This window comes from Sciurus vulgaris, assembly GCF_902686455.1.
Source record: "Sciurus vulgaris genome assembly, chromosome: 2".
Lineage (NCBI taxonomy): Eukaryota > Metazoa > Chordata > Mammalia > Rodentia > Sciuridae > Sciurus > Sciurus vulgaris.
In genome coordinates, this window is record NC_136462.1 from 184,133,760 (window position 1) to 184,155,424 (window position 21,665).

The 21,665-nt window shown below is 37.0% G+C and overlaps 1 protein-coding gene across 10 annotated transcripts in view; it reads left to right on the forward strand.

The window, feature by feature from the left end:
- RALGAPB (Ral GTPase activating protein non-catalytic subunit beta) overlaps positions 1-21,665 on the forward strand; it is a 101,263-nt gene that overhangs the window by 39,788 nt on the left and 39,810 nt on the right. For 5 of the 10 annotated variants that reach the window (XM_079126191.1, XM_079126192.1, XM_079126200.1 and 2 more), the window contains 9 exons: positions 488-523; positions 1,766-1,967; positions 4,623-4,790; positions 5,240-5,354; positions 5,748-5,895; positions 11,070-11,134; positions 12,368-12,497; positions 14,468-14,601; positions 19,460-19,642. In XM_079126191.1, coding sequence (XP_078982317.1) covers positions 488-523; positions 1,766-1,967; positions 4,623-4,790; positions 5,240-5,354; positions 5,748-5,895; positions 11,070-11,134; positions 12,368-12,497; positions 14,468-14,601; positions 19,460-19,642 — 1,181 coding nt within the window. The remainder of the gene's footprint in view (positions 1-487; positions 524-1,765; positions 1,968-4,622; positions 4,791-5,239; positions 5,355-5,747; positions 5,896-11,069; positions 11,135-12,367; positions 12,498-14,467; positions 14,602-19,459; positions 19,643-21,665) is intronic. The other 5 variants (XM_079126194.1, XM_079126197.1, XM_079126196.1 and 2 more) reach the window with 3 other exon arrangements.

The following is a 21,665-nucleotide window of genomic DNA, read 5'->3' on the forward strand; positions in this document are numbered from 1 at the left end:
GGTGTTGGTGGGTTGTGGGGGACTTGAATATACTCAACTGTTTTCTAAGTACTGGCTGTCATCAAGGAATTCTGCCATGAAGTTCACCTTTAACTTAATAAAGTGTTTGCTTCTTTGAACTGGTTAACTTTAGGTTTACCTGATTTACTTAGATTTATCACTGTGCTTGTAAAAATAACATTGAGCTGGGAAGGGTTAATGAACTAAATTTTTTAATGCACGTTTTGCACAGTTCAAAACCTCAATTCTTTGTAGTTGTGTGATTTTCTTTGTTCATTGTTTTGCATGATACAAAAATCATAATTTTGGATCTGAATGCACAATTTCCTATGTTTTTGAACTAGCTTGTGGTATTGTAAATCTTTAAATTTAACTTTTTAAAAGCTAAAAAGCTTCTTAACTTATTGTAAAATTTCACCATCTTTAAAGTATTTTATAATTACTGCTGTCCTTTGATTTGTTTCCATTTATTTCTATTATCTTGCAGCATCTTTTATCCAAATTCTTCTTTCTTATAAATCTTGTAAGTAGGAACCAGAAGCTTCTCCTTAATTGCAGTCATGTTTTTATTTTTTTCATAATTCCATTAAAAATTTTGATTGTCATTGTCTTTTGTAGTTTTTGCACTTGGGAAGAAAAATACTTTTCTGTGTTTTGAATGGGGAAGATTGTTGGCAAAAGCAAATTAATCTGCCTGAATCAGTCCCATTATTTCTGTATACTAGTCTGGTCATGTCATGAATTCCAGGACTTTGCACTAACTGTGTTTTGGCTTTTTTTTTTTTTTTTTTTTTTTTTTAAAGCTGTAAGCTTATTTTTATACAGATTTAGTGTTTGATTTGTATGCATTCTGCATGTAGTGTTTTTCAAATGTATTATTGCTGGATAGCTTATTCAGGTCTAAAAATGGCTCATGGGAAGTTGCATAAAGATTTATGCTTGACTCTGCATTCCGTTAAGCCTATTATTACAAAATAATTTAAACATTTTATGTAGAGTAATAAAAGATTTCAGAGTGATTTTTCAATACACTATGAAATCTTTTTGGCAAAAATAAAAGCAACTTTCGAAGGGCTTCTGTTTCAGTGACAACGAATGACCATGATAATCTTTCTTATCAATTCAATTTTCTGATTTATCAACCTCAAGTTAGTTGCTGTCTGTGGTTGTTAAAATTCATTCTCATTTTGCTTGGTTGGGCAATTCTTCGATGTGTGTTTTGGAGTTGGGTGGGTGTTGGGAATGTTCTCTCTTCCTCCCTACCCCTTTCTCATTCTTACTTTGTCCTCTCCCGATAGTATACAAACTGGCATGGGATTGCCCCTTTAATTAGGATGTCCACCTGGGTTAATGTGTAAATTGAGGTGGTTTTTTTTCTTAATGTTTAATTAAGCATCATTCCATAGGGGGAGGAAAAACTAGAAAACAAATAATAGAAAAGCCAAATTCTGTTTATATGTCTGTATGTGAATACAGATATATACAAATGTATTCTTCTGACCACAAATCAGTTGAAAAATGCTTCTTGTAGAATCTGTTAAACTGATAGTGCCACTGTAAATTAATTGTTACCCATTTTCAGGAAGATTTCAGAGAGCCCTTTTAAAAAATTTAAGACATAGTTGCTAAAAAAATTTAAAAGCATTATTGGATTCTATTCAAGTAGCTATTTAATGACACCAATATTTGATCTTTGTGTCCAGGGTCCCATGAGCCTATTTGGCATGTTGATAAATATAATAAAACCCTCCTTTTCTCTCCCCAGCCATTACAACACAAGCTAGCATGGAGTTTCGACGGAAAGGGTCACAAATGTCCACAGACACCATGGTTACCAATCCTATGTTTGATGCAAGTGAATTTCCTGATAACTATGAAGCAGGAAGAGCTGAGGCATGTGGGACACTGTGTAGAATTTTTTGTAGCAAGAAGACTGGAGAAGAGATTCTGCCAGCTTATTTATCCAGGTCTTAGAATTTTTTTGTTTGTTTATTTTCCATCTATATAGTTGTGAAGTGAAACTCTGTTGTAACATGGTTTGGTAGACCGAATTGATAAGTAGATGTAGGTCTAAAATACCTGCAAATGTGTGCATGTAACTGAAATTTGCTTGAATTCTTCCACTTGCCTCATCAGTTTTGATAAAGACCTCAAAAATTCTTTTAATTTTAGAAATGTTCTTTCATTTTATTTGAGTTGTATTAACTATGGAGAGGTTTAGAAGGACCACAGTGATTTGCTAACAAGTTTTTAGCATAGTATTAGATACTGAAGACAGTTCAGAAGTAGGTCAGCTGTAAATTCTTCCTTCAAGGAGCTTATTTTCTGGAGTGAACAGAGCTGTATAAACAAGTAACAGTGATTCAATAGGAAAAGGAAGTTGATAGGAGAGAGGCACAGGTAAAGGACTGTGGGCATTCAGAGGAAGAAGCAGTATATATTTACTCTAGGGGACTCAGGAAAGAGTTTTGGAAGATTGGATGATCATGCTGGACTTACAAAGGATATTTAGACTGCTAGGAAGTTGGGTAAGAATCACCATATCCAAATCTCTGGCTCCAAATTGTCTTTGTGAATGGCTTTGCCATTCATTCACCTATTCAGCCGGGAAGTAGGAGTTACTTCAAACTCTTCTCCCTCTGTATCTTAAACTAATCAACCAACTTCTCCTGCCTTTTTGTAACTTAATCTCTTTTTAATTTCTTTCTCCACTCTGTCCCCACTATGACTAAATGAACTTATAATAGCCGCCTATTTTTCTTGATTCTGCTCTGCTCTCCTTAGCTGATGGTTCACACAGCTGCTGGAGTGAGGTTAATATCAATCGGAGCCTTTAGAGATTTGTGTTCCTTCTAGGTTCACATCAGAAAGAATTAAACTGATTCTGTCAAAGGGAATCAAGTACAGAAAATTTGGTATGAAACAGCAAGGAACTACTCATGGGTATCTTAACCATTGACACTGGGCTCACAAAAACCCTCTCAATCCGATTTGAGCAAAAGGGAGAGTTATAAGAAGCTAGTGATATTTAGTAAATTCTAAGATCAGGAAGTGCAGCAAGGCCTTACAAAGAGCAAGAACCAGAAACTGTAAAGTGTTCAAGGACCAAAGCAACTTTCCTCTGTCTTCACAGTCTCCAGAAATGATTTCATTTTTATTTTCTTTGCAAATTGTATTCTTACATTGTAGGATACTTCAAAATTTTCATAACCTTGGTCTAGGTGTTCAGTAGTGTTAATTAGCATCTCTGAATCCTAATTCAGGTTCAGGGGAAGAGGATCTGATTAATTAGGTGTTTATGTCTGGTACATTCAACTACATCTGCAAGTTTGCTGGGGACACCCCTTATGGTATGGGCCTGTTTTTCAGAAGAGACTATGGGATGGAGAGATATCCTAAATGATATCAATAGCATTATAGGGGGAATGCTGTGCCCATGAGCTTTCTGTTTGGTTCATAAAACTAGATATTGGTAGTATGATAAAAGGACAGATTTGTGAGAAGACAAATGGTATTTAGTTTTGAACCTCTTGAATTTGAAAAGTATGCTGTGCGATATTTATCAACAAATAGTATATATTAAGTGCCAACTTTTTGCCAGATATTGTGCACCGGAATAGACGTGTCCTGCCCTTGCATATCCAGTAAGCTTTTGGCTGATAGATCTGGAGCTAAGTTGGGAGTTGTACACTAGAACTGATTTGATTATATTTAGTGGCTTAAGAAGCATTTAATAGAAGAGAGTTTAGAGAACTGGGGTTGGTAGGCCAGCTAGGATTAATACTCTTAGGGGCAGGTAGAAGAGAATCTATTAAAGGAAGTAGCTTTAGAGGTCAGAGAAGAAAAAGGAGCAATTAAGGATTGAATGCTTTCAAAAGGTAGAAGAAATGAAGACTTAGTCATGTCACCTGGATTTGGCAGTTGGGAGGCCATTGATGGTAGATTGCAATGGGCTGAGCAGTCATCAGTAGGTGAGAAAATTGTTTCCAAAGTTTTGCAGAGAAGAGGAAAATGCCTCACAGTTGTTGAAGAGTGTACTGATATAGTTGCTCTTGAATGACAAGAGATTGAATGCTTAGTGAGTTGATTAGGGTTTGGGATGGATGGAGAAAAATAAGATATATTCAGGTATATCCTAAAAGGAATCTTATTCAGAATGACCATCATAATGAATGCAGTGTTTAATGAGGTTTCTTTATTTCATTATTCTCTTAGAAAAATGAAGTGGGGATGGAGATACAAACACATTTTTATTTCCTGCAAACTAAGAAGCTGCAGTTTTACTGCCATGGAATTTGATTTAGTAATTTCACTAGTTTGTTGATAGCATACTTTAGTCATTTGTTTTATTTTGTTTTGGTTTCCTTATTTGCAAGCACATATAACATATAACTTTTAAGAAGGTATAATAGATATATATATATTTTTTTCTTCTTTAGGAAAGATAATTTGGCTCTTTAGTGTGTGTGATTCTGAATTGTTTGTATTTCTAGTTAATGCCCTTTAAAGGGTAGAAATAGTGAAGAGTGGGAAAAGACTTTCAGATGACTATATAAAAATATTAATAATTATGAAAATTTCTGATTGGCAGTTTGTTTAAAATTTTTTTCTTGCTTCCCTAGATTTTACATGCTTTTAATTCAAGGTTTGCAGATAAATGATTATATATGCCATCCTGTCTTGGCCAGCGTTATTCTAAACTCCCCTCCTTTGTTCTGCTGTGACTTGAAAGGGATTGATGTTGTGGTTCCTTACTTTATTTCAGCTCTTGAAACCATTTTGCCTGACAGGTAAGCTGTCATTCTCTATGCTACTATATCAGTTGTCTGGCTTGGCCTGGTCTGTTTTGGTGCTTCCTCTTGTTTCCTAATTTATCCTGTTCAGTTGTTTTCATAGTCCACGGAGATGCAGGCCAATTAGTATAGAGCATCAAACCCATCTCCTCCCTAGATGTTTTCAGTTCTGATTTATCCTTGGGCTGTTGAATCCTTTTTGCTTTGTCTAGAAGGATCAGAGCAAACCCAGCCCAGAGGTCCTACCTTTGTAGAGTAGGCCTAACATTTTAAATAAAGAAATCAGCCAATCAATTAAATTCTAGTTTGATAATTGTTTAACATAGAAGTATACATGCACACACACATGATACTTAGATTGTGAAAAATTGGCACAGTATATACTTAGCAGTTGCTGATAATGCACTTTAGTTAAAAAATGCTAATAGCTTTTTATTTTTTGGCAGAGAACTCTCAAAATTCAAAAACTATGTAAATCCAACAGAACTAAGAAGATCCTCCATTAACATCCTACTTTCTTTGTTGCCCCTCCCTCATCATTTTGGCACAGTCAAATCTGAGGTAACATTTTATTAAAGTTTTTTATATTCTGTATTCTGTTTTGTGTGCTAATTTAAGTCAAACTATATTTAAAAAACGGAACAGGGGATTTAAAAAACAAAACACATCCCTCAAGTTAATTCAAGTAAATTCAAGTAAATTAATGAAGGTGCTTTGTTCTGATGTTTCTTGTGGGGGACTGGCAGCATGCCATGGCCTACATTTCAAGTGGTTATAGCCTAATGACATCTGACAACATCTGTTGAGTGAATTATTGACAAACGTAGCACACTGGCTAGCATTAGATTGCAAACCTTGCTTATTAGACTGATGTTTTTGTCTTCTCTAGCTGTTCTTACATGGACATAATGCACCATAACAGCTAATGTTAAATATTGTTTGTTTTTTCCATAGGTGGTCCTGGAAGGAAAGTTTAGTAATGATGACAGCTCTTCTTATGATAAACCAATAACTTTTCTGTCCCTGAAGTTGAGACTTGTGAATATACTAATAGGTGCCTTGCAAACAGAAACGGACCCCAACAACACCCAAATGATATTAGGTTTGTGTTCACATAGAGTTTTTGGGATTGGGTGGGTAACCAGGGATTGAACTCACGGGCACTTGACCACTAAGCCACATCCCCAGCCCTGTTTTGTATTTTATTCAGAGACAGGGTCTCACTGAGTTGTTTAGGGTCTTGCTTTTGTTGAGGCTGGCTTTGAACTTGTGATCCTCCTGCCTCAGCTCCAGAGCTGCTGGAATTACAGGCGTGCGCCACCACACCCAGCTTCACATGTTTTTAAAGTGAAATTCCAGGTACAGTTGATTCTAAGCACATTTAAGAGACAGAAGTCAATGATAGGAATCTAAACCTAATGTAGTTATTATTCTGAATCAGAGGCAGAGTTTGCTTTTTGATATAAAAGCATTTAAAGATAAGGTTTGGTGAGGGAAGGAAAGCCTTTCTGTTATCTTGGTTGGTCCTTTTAGTTCTGCTTTCTTTTTCTTTCTCCCTGTTTCTCTACTTCTCTCTTCCTTTTTCTTCCTTCTCTTCTTTCTTCCCATTACTTACATGTGAAAAAATTCAGGGTTGGGTATCATTCTGGAGGCCAAGCAGAACCCTGCTGGGAAGAAATTGTAGCATAGCTCTTGTTGGCAGCTTCCCTTTTCCTTCTTGTTTCCTGTTGTCTCTGAATAATACTAATTCTCTCTTACATGGTTTCACATTATTATGGCTGCTGCCATGAGAATCCATATTTTGGATCCATATTACTTCTCCATTTGATGACTGTACCCATTTCTTACCATACCTCTGACTTTTCATCAAAGCCAAGAGCGTGCAGGTACTTGGGGGCTACTAGAGGCATGATGGCATGGATCTCCCTCTTGAGCTAGTCTCATTACAGAGGCTGGTCTGCCCTCACAAATTAGTCCCATGAGGGAACAGGGCAGTACTGGTTGTGTACTATGATAAGTGTTCTCAGGGTTGAGAGAGAGGAAAGCAAAAGGACAGAGAAGACTTAATAGAGGGAAATAGGGGTCAGATTATGTCTGGAAAGTCAGGACTTACATAGGCAGAAATATGGTTAGAATTTAATTTCAGGGGAGGAAATGATGTGGCCAGCTCATTGTTGATGGCAGGAGTGGTTGGAGAGTGTGCTCAGGAAGTTTAGTGTATTAGGCAGTGAAAAGAGTAACTCATTTTGGAAAGGAGTTGAATGAACAGAGGTTCTAACACACCCTCTTTTATGCTATTGTTGACAAAGTTTTAGACACTTGGGAAAAAAGGGAGAAAAATTCAAAGCCAGAGAATTCTTCCACACCACTTAAATTGTATATTTTGCAATTGCACATAAATTTTATCTGATAGAAAAAAAATTTAAGCCAGGATGTGGAAAACACAGTGTTTATCATGCAGGGAATTGTCAGAAATAAAACAGTGTATAAAATGTTTAGTCCTGTGCGGTAATGACTGTCGTTATGACTGAGCTGTGGCCCTTTGGGAATAAGGAGTGGACTTTGCCTTGGGCCTGTTAGGAACACTCTGAATAGGCTGCTCAGTACTTAGTCTCATCTTAGACTGATACCAGTCTGATACCGTCATCCTCTTCTGGCCACACAGACACATTGGTCACTTAAACCAACACTCATCTCAGTTCCTTGTCTTCCTTAGTACCATTGATCTTTCCTCTTTCTCTACTTGTGTCATACCCTTCATATGATCCTATTCTAGGTTTCTTTTTTTTTTTTTTTTCTTTTTTTTTAAGGTACTGGAAATTGAAGCTAGGGGTGCTGTACCATTGAGGCACAACTGTAGGCTCTCCTAGTTTTTTAAAAAAAATTTTTTGTCAGTGGACCTTTGTTTATTTATGTGGTGCTAAGAATTGAACCCACTGCCTCACACATGCTAGGCAAGCACTGTACCACTGAGCCACAACCCCAACCCAACCCCAGACCTTTTTATTTTATTTTGAGACAGGGTCATGCTAAGTTACTTTGACTTGGGATCCTCCTGCCTTAGCCTCCCATATCACTAGGATTATAGACATGTGCTGCCATTTCTGGCATGATCCTACTGTAGCTCTTATTCCACTGGAAACTGAAATCGTTGCTTTCTATTTATTTATTTATTTATTTATTTATTTTCATTAACTTTTTTTTGACAGTGACAAATATTTTTTTAAAATTTCTTTTCATACAGGTATATAGGGTAATAATGTCTGTCTCAGTCTTCCCATCCTGACCTGCCCCACTCCTCCCTCACTTCCCTCTCTGCAATCCAAAGTTCCTTCATTCTTCCCTACCTACCCCTCACTATGGATCAGCATCTACTTATCAGAGAAAACATTCAGCCTTTGGTTTTTTGGGATTGACTTATGTCACATAGCATGATACTCTCCAGTTCCATCCATTTACCTGCAATGTCTTATGTTACATAGCATGATACTCTCCAGCTCCATCCATTTACCTGCAAATGCCATAATTTCATTCTTATTTAAGACTGAGTAATATTCCCATCACATTTTCTTTATCCGTTCATCTGTTGAAGGGCATCTAGGTTAGTACCATAGTTTCGCTGTTGTGAATTGAGCTGTTATAAACATTGATGTGTCACTGTAGTATGCTGGAAATCATTGCTTTCTTGATTGCAAATGTTCCATTTCTTATCACCCTCTATCCTTTCATTTTGTGTATTTTGCTCATACACTGGCAATTTTCTCACCCGGGGATTAGCAAACTACAGTTTATAGGCCAAATCTGAGCTGCTATTTTTGTAGTGGAGTTTATTGGAACACAGTCACGTTGTTTTTGTCTGTGGTTGCTTTGGTACTACAGCAGGAGAATTGTATAGTTGTGACAGAGACCATATGATACTCAATCTGAAATCTTTACTTCCTGGCCCTTTACAGAAAGGGCATGCCAATTCCTGCTCCAGCCTTTAATCCATTGACCCTACGTTTTTTTCACTGCTTCTCACTTCTTCCTTCTTACCCAACTTAGATTTCATGTTCTTTAACATTTCTAAACATCACCTCTGCTTAAAACTGCCTGTTTATTTCACACTTGTACCTTAGTGCTTGAGCAGTGCTAGAGGAAAAAAATCAGAATAGGACTGACTAGCCTTTTCAGATTTATGACTATAAATCTCAGGTAGCTCTTAATTTTTGATAGTTTTACCACATTTCCTGAGTAAATTCACTTTTCTATTTGTCTCACCACATCTCCAGCCCTTTGCTTATGACTTACACTTAGCTAATGACCTTGCTGCATATTTCAGCAAAAATGCATTCGATGAGAATTTTCTCAAGCTGGATGTAGTGGTGCTTGCTTGTATAGGAGGCTAAGGCAGGAAAATAGTAGTTCAAGACCCGTCCTAACATACTAAGAGCCTGTCTCAAATAAGAGAATTGTCTCATCTTCATTGTTTCTTCTGACTACCTGCAACATACCCAAAATTCATTCTTTCTTTTTTCACAACATATATTTGAGTTCTGTTATGTTTTATGTGCCAGGCACCATCCTTGACTGTGGGATCCAGCAGGGAACAAAATAAACAAAAATCATTCTAGTGAGGACAAGGAGCAAATAATGAATAAGGTAGTATATTATATGGGAGGGAAAACGAAGTTGGGAATGGAGATAGAGAATGGTGGTTGTGTGTGAGTGCCACATGGCAGATCAGAGGGCTCTTTTAATTAGAGAGAGTGCCATGAAGATACCTGGGATGAAGAGAATGCCAGTCAGAGGGAAAAGCAGTAGCAAAGAACCTGGAACAGCCTGTGTTTGAGGCAAGCAAAGATGCCGGTGTAGCCATAGTGAAGGGAGCAAAGGTGCAGGTGGTAGGGATAGAGACAGAGGTAGACTCAGCTTGCTGGAATGTTGCTCCCCTGTGTCCTAAATGCTATTCCCACTTACCCAAGGCCCTCACTCTTCTTTTCTGTCTGATCAGTTTCTCCTTTTTACTCGATTATTTACACTGGCATACAAATACGCCTTATCATTACCCTCTTAAAATGTACCTCCCTGGATGCCTTACCTCTTTTAGCTGTTTCCCCATTCTCTGCTACGCTTGAAGTCAAAACTGTTTTAAGTTTTCTGTATTCAGTTTTCCTGGCCTCTCATTATTTGTTTAAATCACTATGATAGGGCTTTTATCCCTACCATTCCACTGAATCAATTTACATCAAAGGTCCTTGTGATTTCCGTCTTGTCAGAATTGATGATCAAGTTGCTGCCATAATCTTACCAGCATTTGACTTGATTGACCTCTCTCTCCTCCTTGTAACACTTTTTTTTTTTCGTGTGACACATGAGATAAAATTAAAACCAGTTTAGTATGGTATGATGGGGGTTTCGGTGTGTTCCTAGCTGCCTATACATCGGCACCTTTATATCTAAAAGATAGGCAACTCAGGCCTATCTTGCCTATCTCCCACATCTTTGCCCTAAATCTTTTCACCAGTCTGCTTCCTCATCTCTCTTATACCTAATTACTCAATTAAGGCTCACCTGTCTTTAGTTTTTCTCTTTCCCTAATTATTCTCCATCTAGGTCTTCTCCTAAGTTCTGTCCACACTACTTCCAAAATACATCCCAATCACTTTTACCATCTCACTCCTAGAAACCTTGTCTAAGCTATTCTTCTTTTAATATTACATAATTTAATTATCAGAGTCTCCTGCCTGGTCTCTGTGCTGCCTTTCCTGCCCTGCTAGAATATATCTTCTCCGCTTAATCTGGAATCATTGTTCTAAAAGATAAGCTAGATAAGGCCAGTCTCCATGCCACTGGCTGCCCATTACACTTAGAGTAAACTCCACGTTCCTTACCCTGATCTACAGAAACCTGCATTTAAAAACTACAACTTGGTTTTAAAAATATTCCATATTTTTCTTAGTTTGTATTACCCTTAGAATTGAAATGCTAGCCCCTGACCTTTCACACCAGTTATAAAACATCTGACAGTGGGCACGTTTTTATATACAGCAAAGGTTTGATTTTTGAATTAATTTTAGAAACCTAGAATTTTAAAACTTTGGGGGCAGATCAGAATTGTGGGATTTATAAAGCATATCTTTGCTGACCAGTCAATGGATTTATTAGTAATTTTTGGAGAATTTTAGGAATGTGCAGCCAAAATCATGTTCTTACCTCTGCTCTTAATCTTCTGAGCCATTTTAGTGTTCTTATTACTTATTTTATATAAAATGCTTTTTTTTTTTTCTATTGCAGGGGCAATGTTAAATATTGTTCAAGATTCTGCACTTTTAGAAGCCATTGGTTGCCAAATGGAGATGGTAAGAAATACACAACATGTAATCTTTTTGTTTTTTGTTTTTTTTACAAGTAATTTTGTCAGAAATAATTTTATCTTAATTACCTTCCAGAATATCTGTCCTTATAATTTTAAAGGTATTTTGTTTGTAAATCCAGCTCATTGAGTTAGAAGGATCCTATTTTAAAATATCATATTTTTAGGTTTTTTTACCTCTTGGTGTCTCATTGGCTATACATCAGGTCCCTAGGAGATTCTTTATGACACAGACTCTAGCTAAATCCAGTTTTATTCCTGGAAATTGTCTCTTTAAAGCTCTTACTTGTTTTGCTACTCTGGTTAGCCAGCTTAAATAATCTAGGAAAGGCCTCCTACCCCATAATTCCTGCTATCCCTAGTTGATCTCAGTGTAAAAACTATTTATTTATTTATTTATTTTGTCTTTTGTTTCATTTTTACAAAATTTCATTCATGTAAGAACTCTTTTTGATCTCTTTCTAGCCCCTGTGGTCCTAAGTTTCCAGGTCCCCCAAAGCACTAATGTTTTAAATCAAAAACACTTCCCAGAGACTTTCAGTACCTCTTGTTTCTGTCTTCAAGTTATATGATCCTAATACTGCAGTAGAGGCTGGGGAGTAGGGCAATTAATAGAGTATACTGGGGTGAGTGGATGATCAAATTATTATCAGGGAAATTAGATTAATGTCCCGGTAGATGTTTAGTAATGATATACTGACCCAGTGTCAAAATATAAAAAAAAAATTACTGATTGCAATATAATGAATTATATTTGTATGGGAAAAAGTGAAGGAAATTTATTATCTTTGTTTTATAATATAACCACATTTGCAAGTTGCTGCTATTTGCACATGTGTTTTTTTGTTTGTTTTACAGTTGTATTCCTGTTTTGAAGTTTTGTTTGGGAGGCACGTAGGGTGTTGTCTTTAAGAACCCAGAATCATTAGCTAGTAAAGTCTGGTGAAGATAAAAAAGGTCCCAGACTGGCCCTTTGTAAACAACAGCAAAGAAGATTCCTGAGTATATGCCTAAAGCTATCAAACCCTTCATGCCCTTTAGCAGATGGTGTCTGTGCAGAAATCCCACAGCAGTTTTAATTCCCCTGTCATTTGTGCATCAATTTGTGCTGTTTGTTGTCACATTCCATTTTTTCAACAGAGTTTTTAAAATTAACTTCTTTTTATACTTATAAATTTAGTGGAACCCCCAAATACTTGACTCATTTTCATTTGACTAGGGTGGTGGAGAAAATAACTTGAAGAGTCATAGTCGCACTAATAGTGGTATTAGTTCAGCAAGTGGTGGAAGCACAGAGCCCACAACTCCTGACAGTGAGAGACCTGCTCAGGCTCTCCTGAGGGATTATGGTAAGCTTTTTTAAAAAAATTTTATAGAATTTCCTTAATTCTCAGATTTATTAAAAAAAACTAAAATCAAGGGCTGGGTTTGTGACTCAGGGGTGGAACGCTTGCCTAGCATGCATGAGGCACTGGGTTTGAGCCTCAGCGCCACATACACAACTAAATAAAATGAAGTTAAACAAACAAACAAACAAACAAAAAACTGAAAACAAATTTAAATTGTCAGACTTTTAAAACAAACAACTACAAAATAAAATGTTATATATATATAAGTATAGGAAAGAGGATAGTAGTCTAAAAAAACTAAGAAAAAACATTATTTAGCTGTATAACTTTTAGTGGTTGTATTTGGGGTAGTTCATTAGATTTCAAAGATGATCAGGATTCTGTTCATGTGCTGGTGATACAGGGTCAAGATGTGGGCTCTGCCTCAGAACTCACAGGCTAATGACAGAGATATCCAGTCAATCTGTTATTGCAGTGTGGTAAGGGGAGTGATGGAGCATGCAGTAGTGGGAACCCAGGAGGGCATCTGTCCCCATATTAAAACTTGCACCCTACAATATCTTATGCCCTAATTTAGGTCCTTTGGTCACAAATTTTAAGCAAGAGTAAGGAAACATATTTGCCCTAAGATATTTGCCAGCAGAGCATCCTGTTTTGTGATGTCCTGTATCTTGGGCAATTACTTTATAGATTCAGTGAATTTATGGTTATATACCTTTATGGTTTTATACACAAATACCAACAGTGAATTAGCGAGTGTTCATCCAACAAAATTGGAATTATTTTTAGTTTCTTAGATGTAAGCTTAGTTTTTTAATCATCTGGAAAATTCATGAACCAGGGGCATGAGTTCATGAGGCATGTTTCTGTGATTTAAGTTTACAATAACATGTCAGATACATAAAGTCATTATTTGGATATTCAGTTGTTGGATATTTGGATATTCAGTACATTTAAATATTGCATTTATAAGGAAGTTATTTAAATTGCTACCTTATTCATTGTGTATATAGATTTAGGTATACACTAGGTTGGAAATTTGTTTATTCATGCTTTCTAAAGTAACTTAAAAGATATTTTTGCTTTACTGCATGTGTTCTAATATAAATGTTTGAAGTGATTATTGTTTGTTCAGCATTTTGAACTGGTGTTAGTGAGCTCTGCTTGTAATGTCAAAATATTTTTACTAAGAAATCCAGATTTTGTGTTAGTGTTGCATGAATGTCTCTCTTTAATGATCATTCCTTTTTCTGTTGTCACTGCCCTCTTTCTGATAGGATCGACAGGTATAATGTCCCTAAAGCTTCCTTTGTAAATTCAATTTAATTTGTCCTAATTTAATTTTTCCTAAGTTACTATTAGCTCAGTAATATTTACTTTTAAATATAAAATTGGAAGCCAAATAAAAATGTAGTAGCTTGATTATTTAATTCTTTTAGAAGTATTAAAGTAGTCTTAGAGAGTTAAATGTTAAAGTGGGTTTGAAAAGGCATTGCATGTGATTTTTGATGGTTTGAACCCTGTAAGAAATTTTAACAGATGCCTTAAGGTACTTTCCAGCATCTGAAGGGGCTGTAAAAGTTGAATTCTTCCTCTGTAAAATTCCAAGAAAATACTTGATGGCCTTTTCATTATTCTTTTTGAAAATGTAGCACTCTATGTGTTGTTAATTTAGAAATTTTAAGACTTAACATCTTTATAACATGATACTGAAACTGTCAAGTCCCCTGGTTGTCTGTGTGAAAGTTCGTGGACTGGGACTAGAAGCTGCCCTGACCCAGCTTGCGTGCCTTGTGCACTGATAGGCCTGGAGCTCAGGCCAGTGGGGCGGGAAGCATAGCGCTGTGTGGGTGCCCGTCGTGCTCACTGTGACTGCTGTGGTCTGTGCCTGGTGGAATGCTGTGCTTCTCGTTACTAATGCTTAGTTGTTTTCCCTCCCTGTGGGATGTGGCATTGGGGTTATATCCTAGCTCTTAATACAGATTCAGCTGCCGGGCTCCTGATTCGCAGCATTCATCTCGTCACCCAAAGACTCAATTCTCAGTGGCGGCAAGACATGAGCATATCACTGGCAGCTCTAGAGCTCCTCTCTGGCCTGGCAAAGGTGAGGAGAACATTCCTTTTATTTTAGCCCATCAATCTTGGGCCCTGGCTCTTACTTCTGTATATTTGATCCCTTGATGTGGGTATTGCAGTATTGGCCATACTCAAACATAATTTATGTCCAAAGTGTACAGCATTGAACCTCCAGGTGAAATTTTACAAATTGAACTGTACTTTAAAAAAATATTCAAAGAATGCATTTGCTGTTAAATTACAGAAAGCATTTCAGTGTTTACTATTTATTTATTTGTTCATATTAATAGTATGCTTATTGGTTTTATAAAGTGTGATTATTCTAAAGTATGCCAGTTGATATTATCTGTGACTACTGTCTTTTTGTTATTAGAGATAAGTGAAAATTGACTCTATGTTCTAATTTCTTTCACAGCTATCATTCAGTTTTGTGGAATCTTAGAGCTGGGTGACCATTCCCACTTCTCTGTTTTTTTTGTTGTTGTTGTTTTCTTTTTATGGTGAAATTCACATAATGTAAAATTAACCATTTTAAAGTGAACAATTCAGTACCTATTAGTACATTTACAGTATAGTGCAACCACTACCTATAGTTCCAAATTATTTTCATCACTCCAAAAGACAACCCTCTATCTTATAAGTGTTTTTTTTTCTTGTCCTCCTGATCAGCCCTACAACCATCACTTTGCATTTTATCTGCATGGATTTACCTTTTCTAGACATTTCATATAAGTGAAACCTTATAATATGTGACCTTTCATGTCAACTTTCTCACTTAACATAGTTTTTTAAATCTCATTCCTCTTATAGAGTCTATCAGAAATTCATTCCTTCTATGGTTGAATAATACTATGCTGAATGTATACACCATAATTTGTTTATCCATTCATTAGTTGTTGGATTTGGGCTATTTGTGTCTTTAAACTAATGTCGGTACTGTTGTGAACATGTGTCTACATGTATTTGTTTGAATAACAGTTTTCATTTCTTTGGAGTATATGCTGAAGAGTGAAATTGCTAGGCATATGGTAATACTATGTTTAACTTTTTGACCAACTGCCATATTGTTTTCCACACCCACTGAATTTCATCCCTACTGTCAGTGTACAATACAAGAGTTCCAATTTATTTAGTATCTAAGTGATATGGGCCGGATCATTAAATGAGATGAAATATATAAAGTACTTTGTGAACAAAAGCCAATATGCAGCTCTTGTCATTAAAGTCTTTGTTTTACAGATGTGGGAATAAGTGATCAGAGGGTGTGATTATACCATGAGAGAAAATAGTCAGTTTATAAGAAAACCTAACGTGTTTGCACCACCACTTATAGTTTACATAACAGTTTTATGAGGAGCAGTTGCTGATACAAAAAGTAAGAACAACCATTCATAGGACATGCAGAACTTCACTGAGAGCAAGATACTGTTTCTTGTGACCTTTGGTGTAATTTCAGAAGTAAGAAATAATTAGCCTTAGAGGGAGCATTGCTCTGGATCTGCCTACCAGGTTATAAAGGGCTAACACTACCAATTTCATGATTTATTATAAAGCTACAGTAATCTAAACAGTCTGGTGTTGGAATAGGTTGAACCAATCAGTCAATGAAATAGAATAGAGAATTCAAAAGTACACTTACACATATGTGGTCATCTAATTTTCTTAACCAAGGTGTAAAGGTAATAGTAATAGTCTTTTCAACCAGTGATATTGGAATAACTAGTTATTCATCTACAAAAAATACCATGTATGCGTGTGTTGTGTATGGTACTGGGAATTGAACCCAGGGTGCTCTACCACTGAGCTATGCCCCCAACCCTTTTCTATTTTTTTATTTGGAGACAGGATATCACCAAGTTCCTCAGGCTAGTCTTGAATTTGCAATCCTCCTGCCTCCATCTCCTAAGTCGCTGGCTCATCTACAAAGAAACTTTGTTTCATAACTTATACTTTGTGTAAAAGTTAACTTGAAATGAATTATAGACCTAAATGTAAAGCCTAAAGTCTGAAATTTCTAGAAAAAAATATAGAAGATCCTTGTAACCTTGTGTTATACAAAAATTTCTTATATATTACACTATTGAAGGGGAAAAAAAGATAAATTAGACTTCATCAAAATTTAAAAACTGGACTGGGGATAAACTCAGTTGGTAGAGTGTTTACGTCGCAAGCACAAGGCCCTGGGTTCAATCCCTAGCACGGCCAAAAAAACAAAAGAAAAGAAAAAATTTAAAAACTATTATTCTTCTAAAATACTTGAGATAGTGGACATGTCATTGACTAGAAGAAAATCTTTACAAAACTCATGTTTGATGAAGGACTTACATCCAGATTACATAAAGAACTTTCAAAACTCAGTAATAGTCTTTCCTTTTCATGGTTTGTGGCAACAATTTGATGGTGCAAATTTCCAAGAAGAGGAAATTGTCATTGATGGTATATTCACCTGAATTGACTGTTTCTCACTCAGAAGTTTACTGAAGCTATTCTGCAGTGAGGTCCAAGTGATCAGTGTGGCAATCAATTCCTTAGCCTCCAGGGTGCAAAACGTTCTTGTGAGAAGGCTATTTTCAAATTGACAGATGTAATTCAGAAGAGATTTGGCTTCCTTGAGGGCAAGTAGAACTTTATGCTGTAAAGGTAGCCTACTAGCATCTGTGTTATAAAGTCCTAGAAGGGCTCACCATACAACAGAGCCTGCTGCAGGTCATCGTGAAGAATGAGTCAAGGGCAACAAGGTCATAGTTCGGAAAACTTGTTCTGTTTTTTGTTGTTTGTTTAGTACCAGAGTTTGAACCCAGGGTTTTTAACCAGTGAACTATATCCCTAGCTCTTTTTATTTTGAGGCAGGGTCTTGCTAAGTTACTTAGAGCCTCACTAAGTTGCTGAGGCTGGTTTTGAACTTGTGATCCTCCTATGTCAGCCTTCTGAGTTGCTTTCATAGCTGCGACCAAGACCTAACAAGAACAACTTAGAGGAAGAAAAGTTTATTTTGGCTTATGGTTTTAGAGATTCAGTTCATGGTCAGTCAGCTCCATAACTCTGGGCCTGAGGTGAGGCAGAACCTCATGGCAGAAGGGTGTAGTGAAAGAAAGCTGCTCAATTCATGACAACCAGGAAGCAGAGAGAGAGACAGACTGAATACAAGAAGCCAGGGATAATATAATTACCAAGGACACAGTGACCTACCTCTTCCAACCATGCTATATCTGCCTACAGTTGCCACCTCTTAATCTATTCAAATTGTTAATCCACTAGGTAGATTAGGTGGATTAGGTTACAACTCTCATAATCCAATTATTTTGTCTCTGAACATCCATGTATTGTGTAACACATGAGCCTTTGGAGGATGCCTCATATCTAAACCATAATAGCCACTATGTTGGTATTGCCATTCACTGTGTGCTGTTCAGATAGGGTGTGCTGGTTATCAAAGTGAAGATCATGCTGTCCTGGGACCAAGCACTGTGATTGGTGGTAAGAAACCCCTGCCTGACTGACCACTGAATAACATGAACCTGAAAGATGAGGTGCTCTCTACCACCCTATCTCTGGATAGGAGGTTAGGAAGTCAGAGCCATCTACTATGCTCTGGCTATTGCAGAAAAGGGTCTCCTTGGCAGCTGGATCTGGAGTCTGAATGTTATTTCAGAAAGACCTTTAATAAAATCTTTTAAAAAGACAAACCAATACCAAGAAAATTCCCTCAATAATAAGACAAACACCTCAGTTAAAAAAAGAAACAGACATTGTACCAAAGAAGATATGCAAATGGAAAATAAGCATATGAGAAGATGTTTAGTATCATTAATTATTAGGGAAATACAAATAAAACCACAGTGAGTTACCTTTACAGACCTATTAGTATGGCTAAAAATAAAGATAGACCATACCAAGTGTTGGTGAGGGATATGGGAATGTTAACTGGATAACCATTTTGGAAAACAGCTTGGCAGTTTCTTAAAAAGGTAAACATATCTACCTCTGACTGAGTCATTCCCCTCTCATAACACATATCCATTCAAAGATTTGCACAGGAATGTTCATAGCAGTTTTATTTGTAATGTTCAGAAACTGGAAACAAATGTCTGTTACCTGGTGGCTGGTATATCCATGCAGTGGAATGCTACTCAGCAATGAAAAGGAATAAAATAGGTACACACAAAAAATGTAGATAAATTTGAAAATAATTATGCTGAGTAGAAGAAAGAAGCCATAATGTACATAATGTATGATTTTATTTTTATAAACTCTAGAAAGTGCAAACTAATCTATAGTGACAGCAGATCAGTCGTGGCTTAGGGAAGGGGGTAAAGAGGAATGAAAGGAAGATTACAAAGGTGCATGAGGAGATTTTGGGGGTCATGTATGTGTTTCCTGTCTTAATTATGGTTATAGTTCACATATGTGTCCTTATGTGAGAATTGATCAGATTGTATACTTTAAATATGTACAGTTTGCCATATGGTAATTATACCTTTGAATAACTTACAGAGCTGGGGCAGAGCATAGAGCATTTCTGTGAGGTTGCATTATGGAGCTTAAAAATGCATGTTCTACTGCCAGCTATTCTTTTCAGTCACTGGCAATGAGGAGTAGATGGACAGAAATTATTTGTTTTTTTTTTTTGTTTTTTTTTTTTTTTTTAGGGCATGAAAAACCATGCTAAAGTGAAGTGCCGTTTTAGAATCTGAAAACTGCCTCCATTTTTATGGAGTGAATAGTACATCTGAAATATTTTGTTTCTCTATATAAATAATGTTTAAAAACAAGGCCTTCTGTGGCATATCACATTCTCAAATAGGCTTAGCCTCAATGAATATGCTTTGAAATTGGTACAATGACTCCTTGTTAACGGTTTTTGTTCCCCAAATGAACATGCTTAGGTGAAGGTGATGGTTGACTCAGGAGACCGGAAGCGAGCCATCAGTTCTGTGTGCAGCTACATTGTGTACCAGTGCAGTCGGCCAGCTCCTCTTCACTCCCGGGATCTGCATTCCATGATAGTGGCAGCTTTTCAGTGTCTGTGTGTCTGGCTGACAGAGCACCCTGACATGCTTGATGAAAAGGTAAGTTTATTCAATCTTAAAACATTATGTAGCTCTCTCCTACACACTTGCTTTTCCTCCTCCTTGCTTTCCACTCTCTCTAGCGTGCGCCCTTTCTCTTTCCTTTCTCTTTTCCTCTCATTTTCTCTCTTACCCTGCAGGGAGACACTCTGTTTGCTTAATAAACTCCCTTATGTGATTTCCCGTGTCTGGCGTGGTTTCGTGGGATTTTCCTTACATTGGTGCCGTGACTTGAGATGGGTCCTTCCACTGTCGCAAGTGGAACCCCATCTAAGCCCCAGCGCCCCCCAGATACCGCCCCACCTTCCATTCTGCCCGGACGCTCTGCTCTGCATTCATCATCAGACTTCAAATTGAAGCACCCATCCCCAGATGTCTTTACAACCTGCTCTTCCCAACCGGACTTCTACCATGGACCCCTCAATTGACCCGATTTCTAAAAAGGGAACTCCAAACTGCTTGCCCCATGCTGCCCCTTTCCAGCTCGAAGAAGCCAGATCAGTCATCACCCCCTTTCTCTACAGCAGTGAAGGAGTTCCTAGAATTAGAGGGTAAATGAAGTCAGAATTGGGGACAGACAGTTAGTGTAGAAATAGGGGATCAATCAAATCGAGGAAATGAAGTCCATGAAAACCATCTGCCTTTGGAAGTCTGGAAGGAGAATGGACTTTTTACATCTCACCTGCAAAACCAGCCCCAGTCACTTAGGCAGGAAGGAGAGAGAAGGCTTTGGAAAGAACTGGAGAGCAAAAGATTTTCTTATAAAAATGGAAACGGGGGAATGTAATGTATAAAGCTGCTCCCCCGCCCTTTCTGGTGCAGCCATTTTCCCCGCCTCCCAACCACTTGTCAATCTGTGAACATCCTAGCTAGCTATTGGTTCATCAGTCAGCTTGCAAGTATCCTTCTCCAATATTGGTCCCCTTTTAGCCCGGCAGAATTCAATCGCCATCTTTCCTCTCTTGCTTCTCTCTCCTACACACTTGCTTTTCCTTTTCCTCGCTTTCCACTCTCTCTCGCGTGCGCGCCCTTTCTCTTTCCTTTCTCTTTTCCTCTCATTTTCTCTCTTACCCTGCAGGGAGACACTCTGTTTGCTTAATAAACTCCTTTATGTGATTAAAAAAAAAAAAAAAAAAAAATACGTAGAAACAAATGTATGTTGAGAAAATGCCTTGTAAAAGAGAGTATATTAGTTTAAATACAATTTCACACATTTTGAATATACTTGTTAGATTTTAATAGAACATGTATTCTTTTGAGCTCAACTTATAAATTGTCATCATCCTTCTAATTGGTTGCAGTGTAATCCACAGAGAAGTTCTTTTGAAAAGGGAACCTTGCCTCATTTATCTGACCTATCAATATTGTTCTTACTGAAAGGTTGGTATCTTGGAAATAGCTAGTAAGCATTTTGGGCACCTATTACCAAAACAAGAAGGTCAATTGATTGCTAGCCTGCAATGCTAGAACACAGCACAACTTATCTGTAAAGATTGCTTTTATCTAAAAATTTTACTTCACAGACATTTTCCACTTTTAAGTAGACATAGATATCTAGTATGGTTTCCCTGCCATTAGTCGTTATAAGAAAGCAGGCATTATAAGAATTCAGTGAAAGTAAAAGAAATATCACAGTTAGTGAATATTTATAGAGATCTTTATATAATTAAAAAAATATTATTGTTGATAAAATCTTAGTCACTTTTGCTGCACACCTGTAATCCCATTGACTTGAAAGGCCAAGGTAGGAAGATTGCAAGTTTGAAGTCAGTCTTAGCAATTTATCGAGACCCTGTCTCCACATAAAAAATAAAAGTGACGAAGGGTATAACTCAGTGGTAAAGTGCCCCTGAATTTAATTCCCAGTACCCTCCCCCGACATAAAAGCTTAGTCATGTAGAAGTTCATTGGATTAGACAAAGGGGAATGATGGGAAAGGAAAGGGACAGGAAAGGAAAAGACAGCCGAATGAAGCATACGTAACTTTTCTGTGTTCATATATAAATACGTGACCAGTTTTATT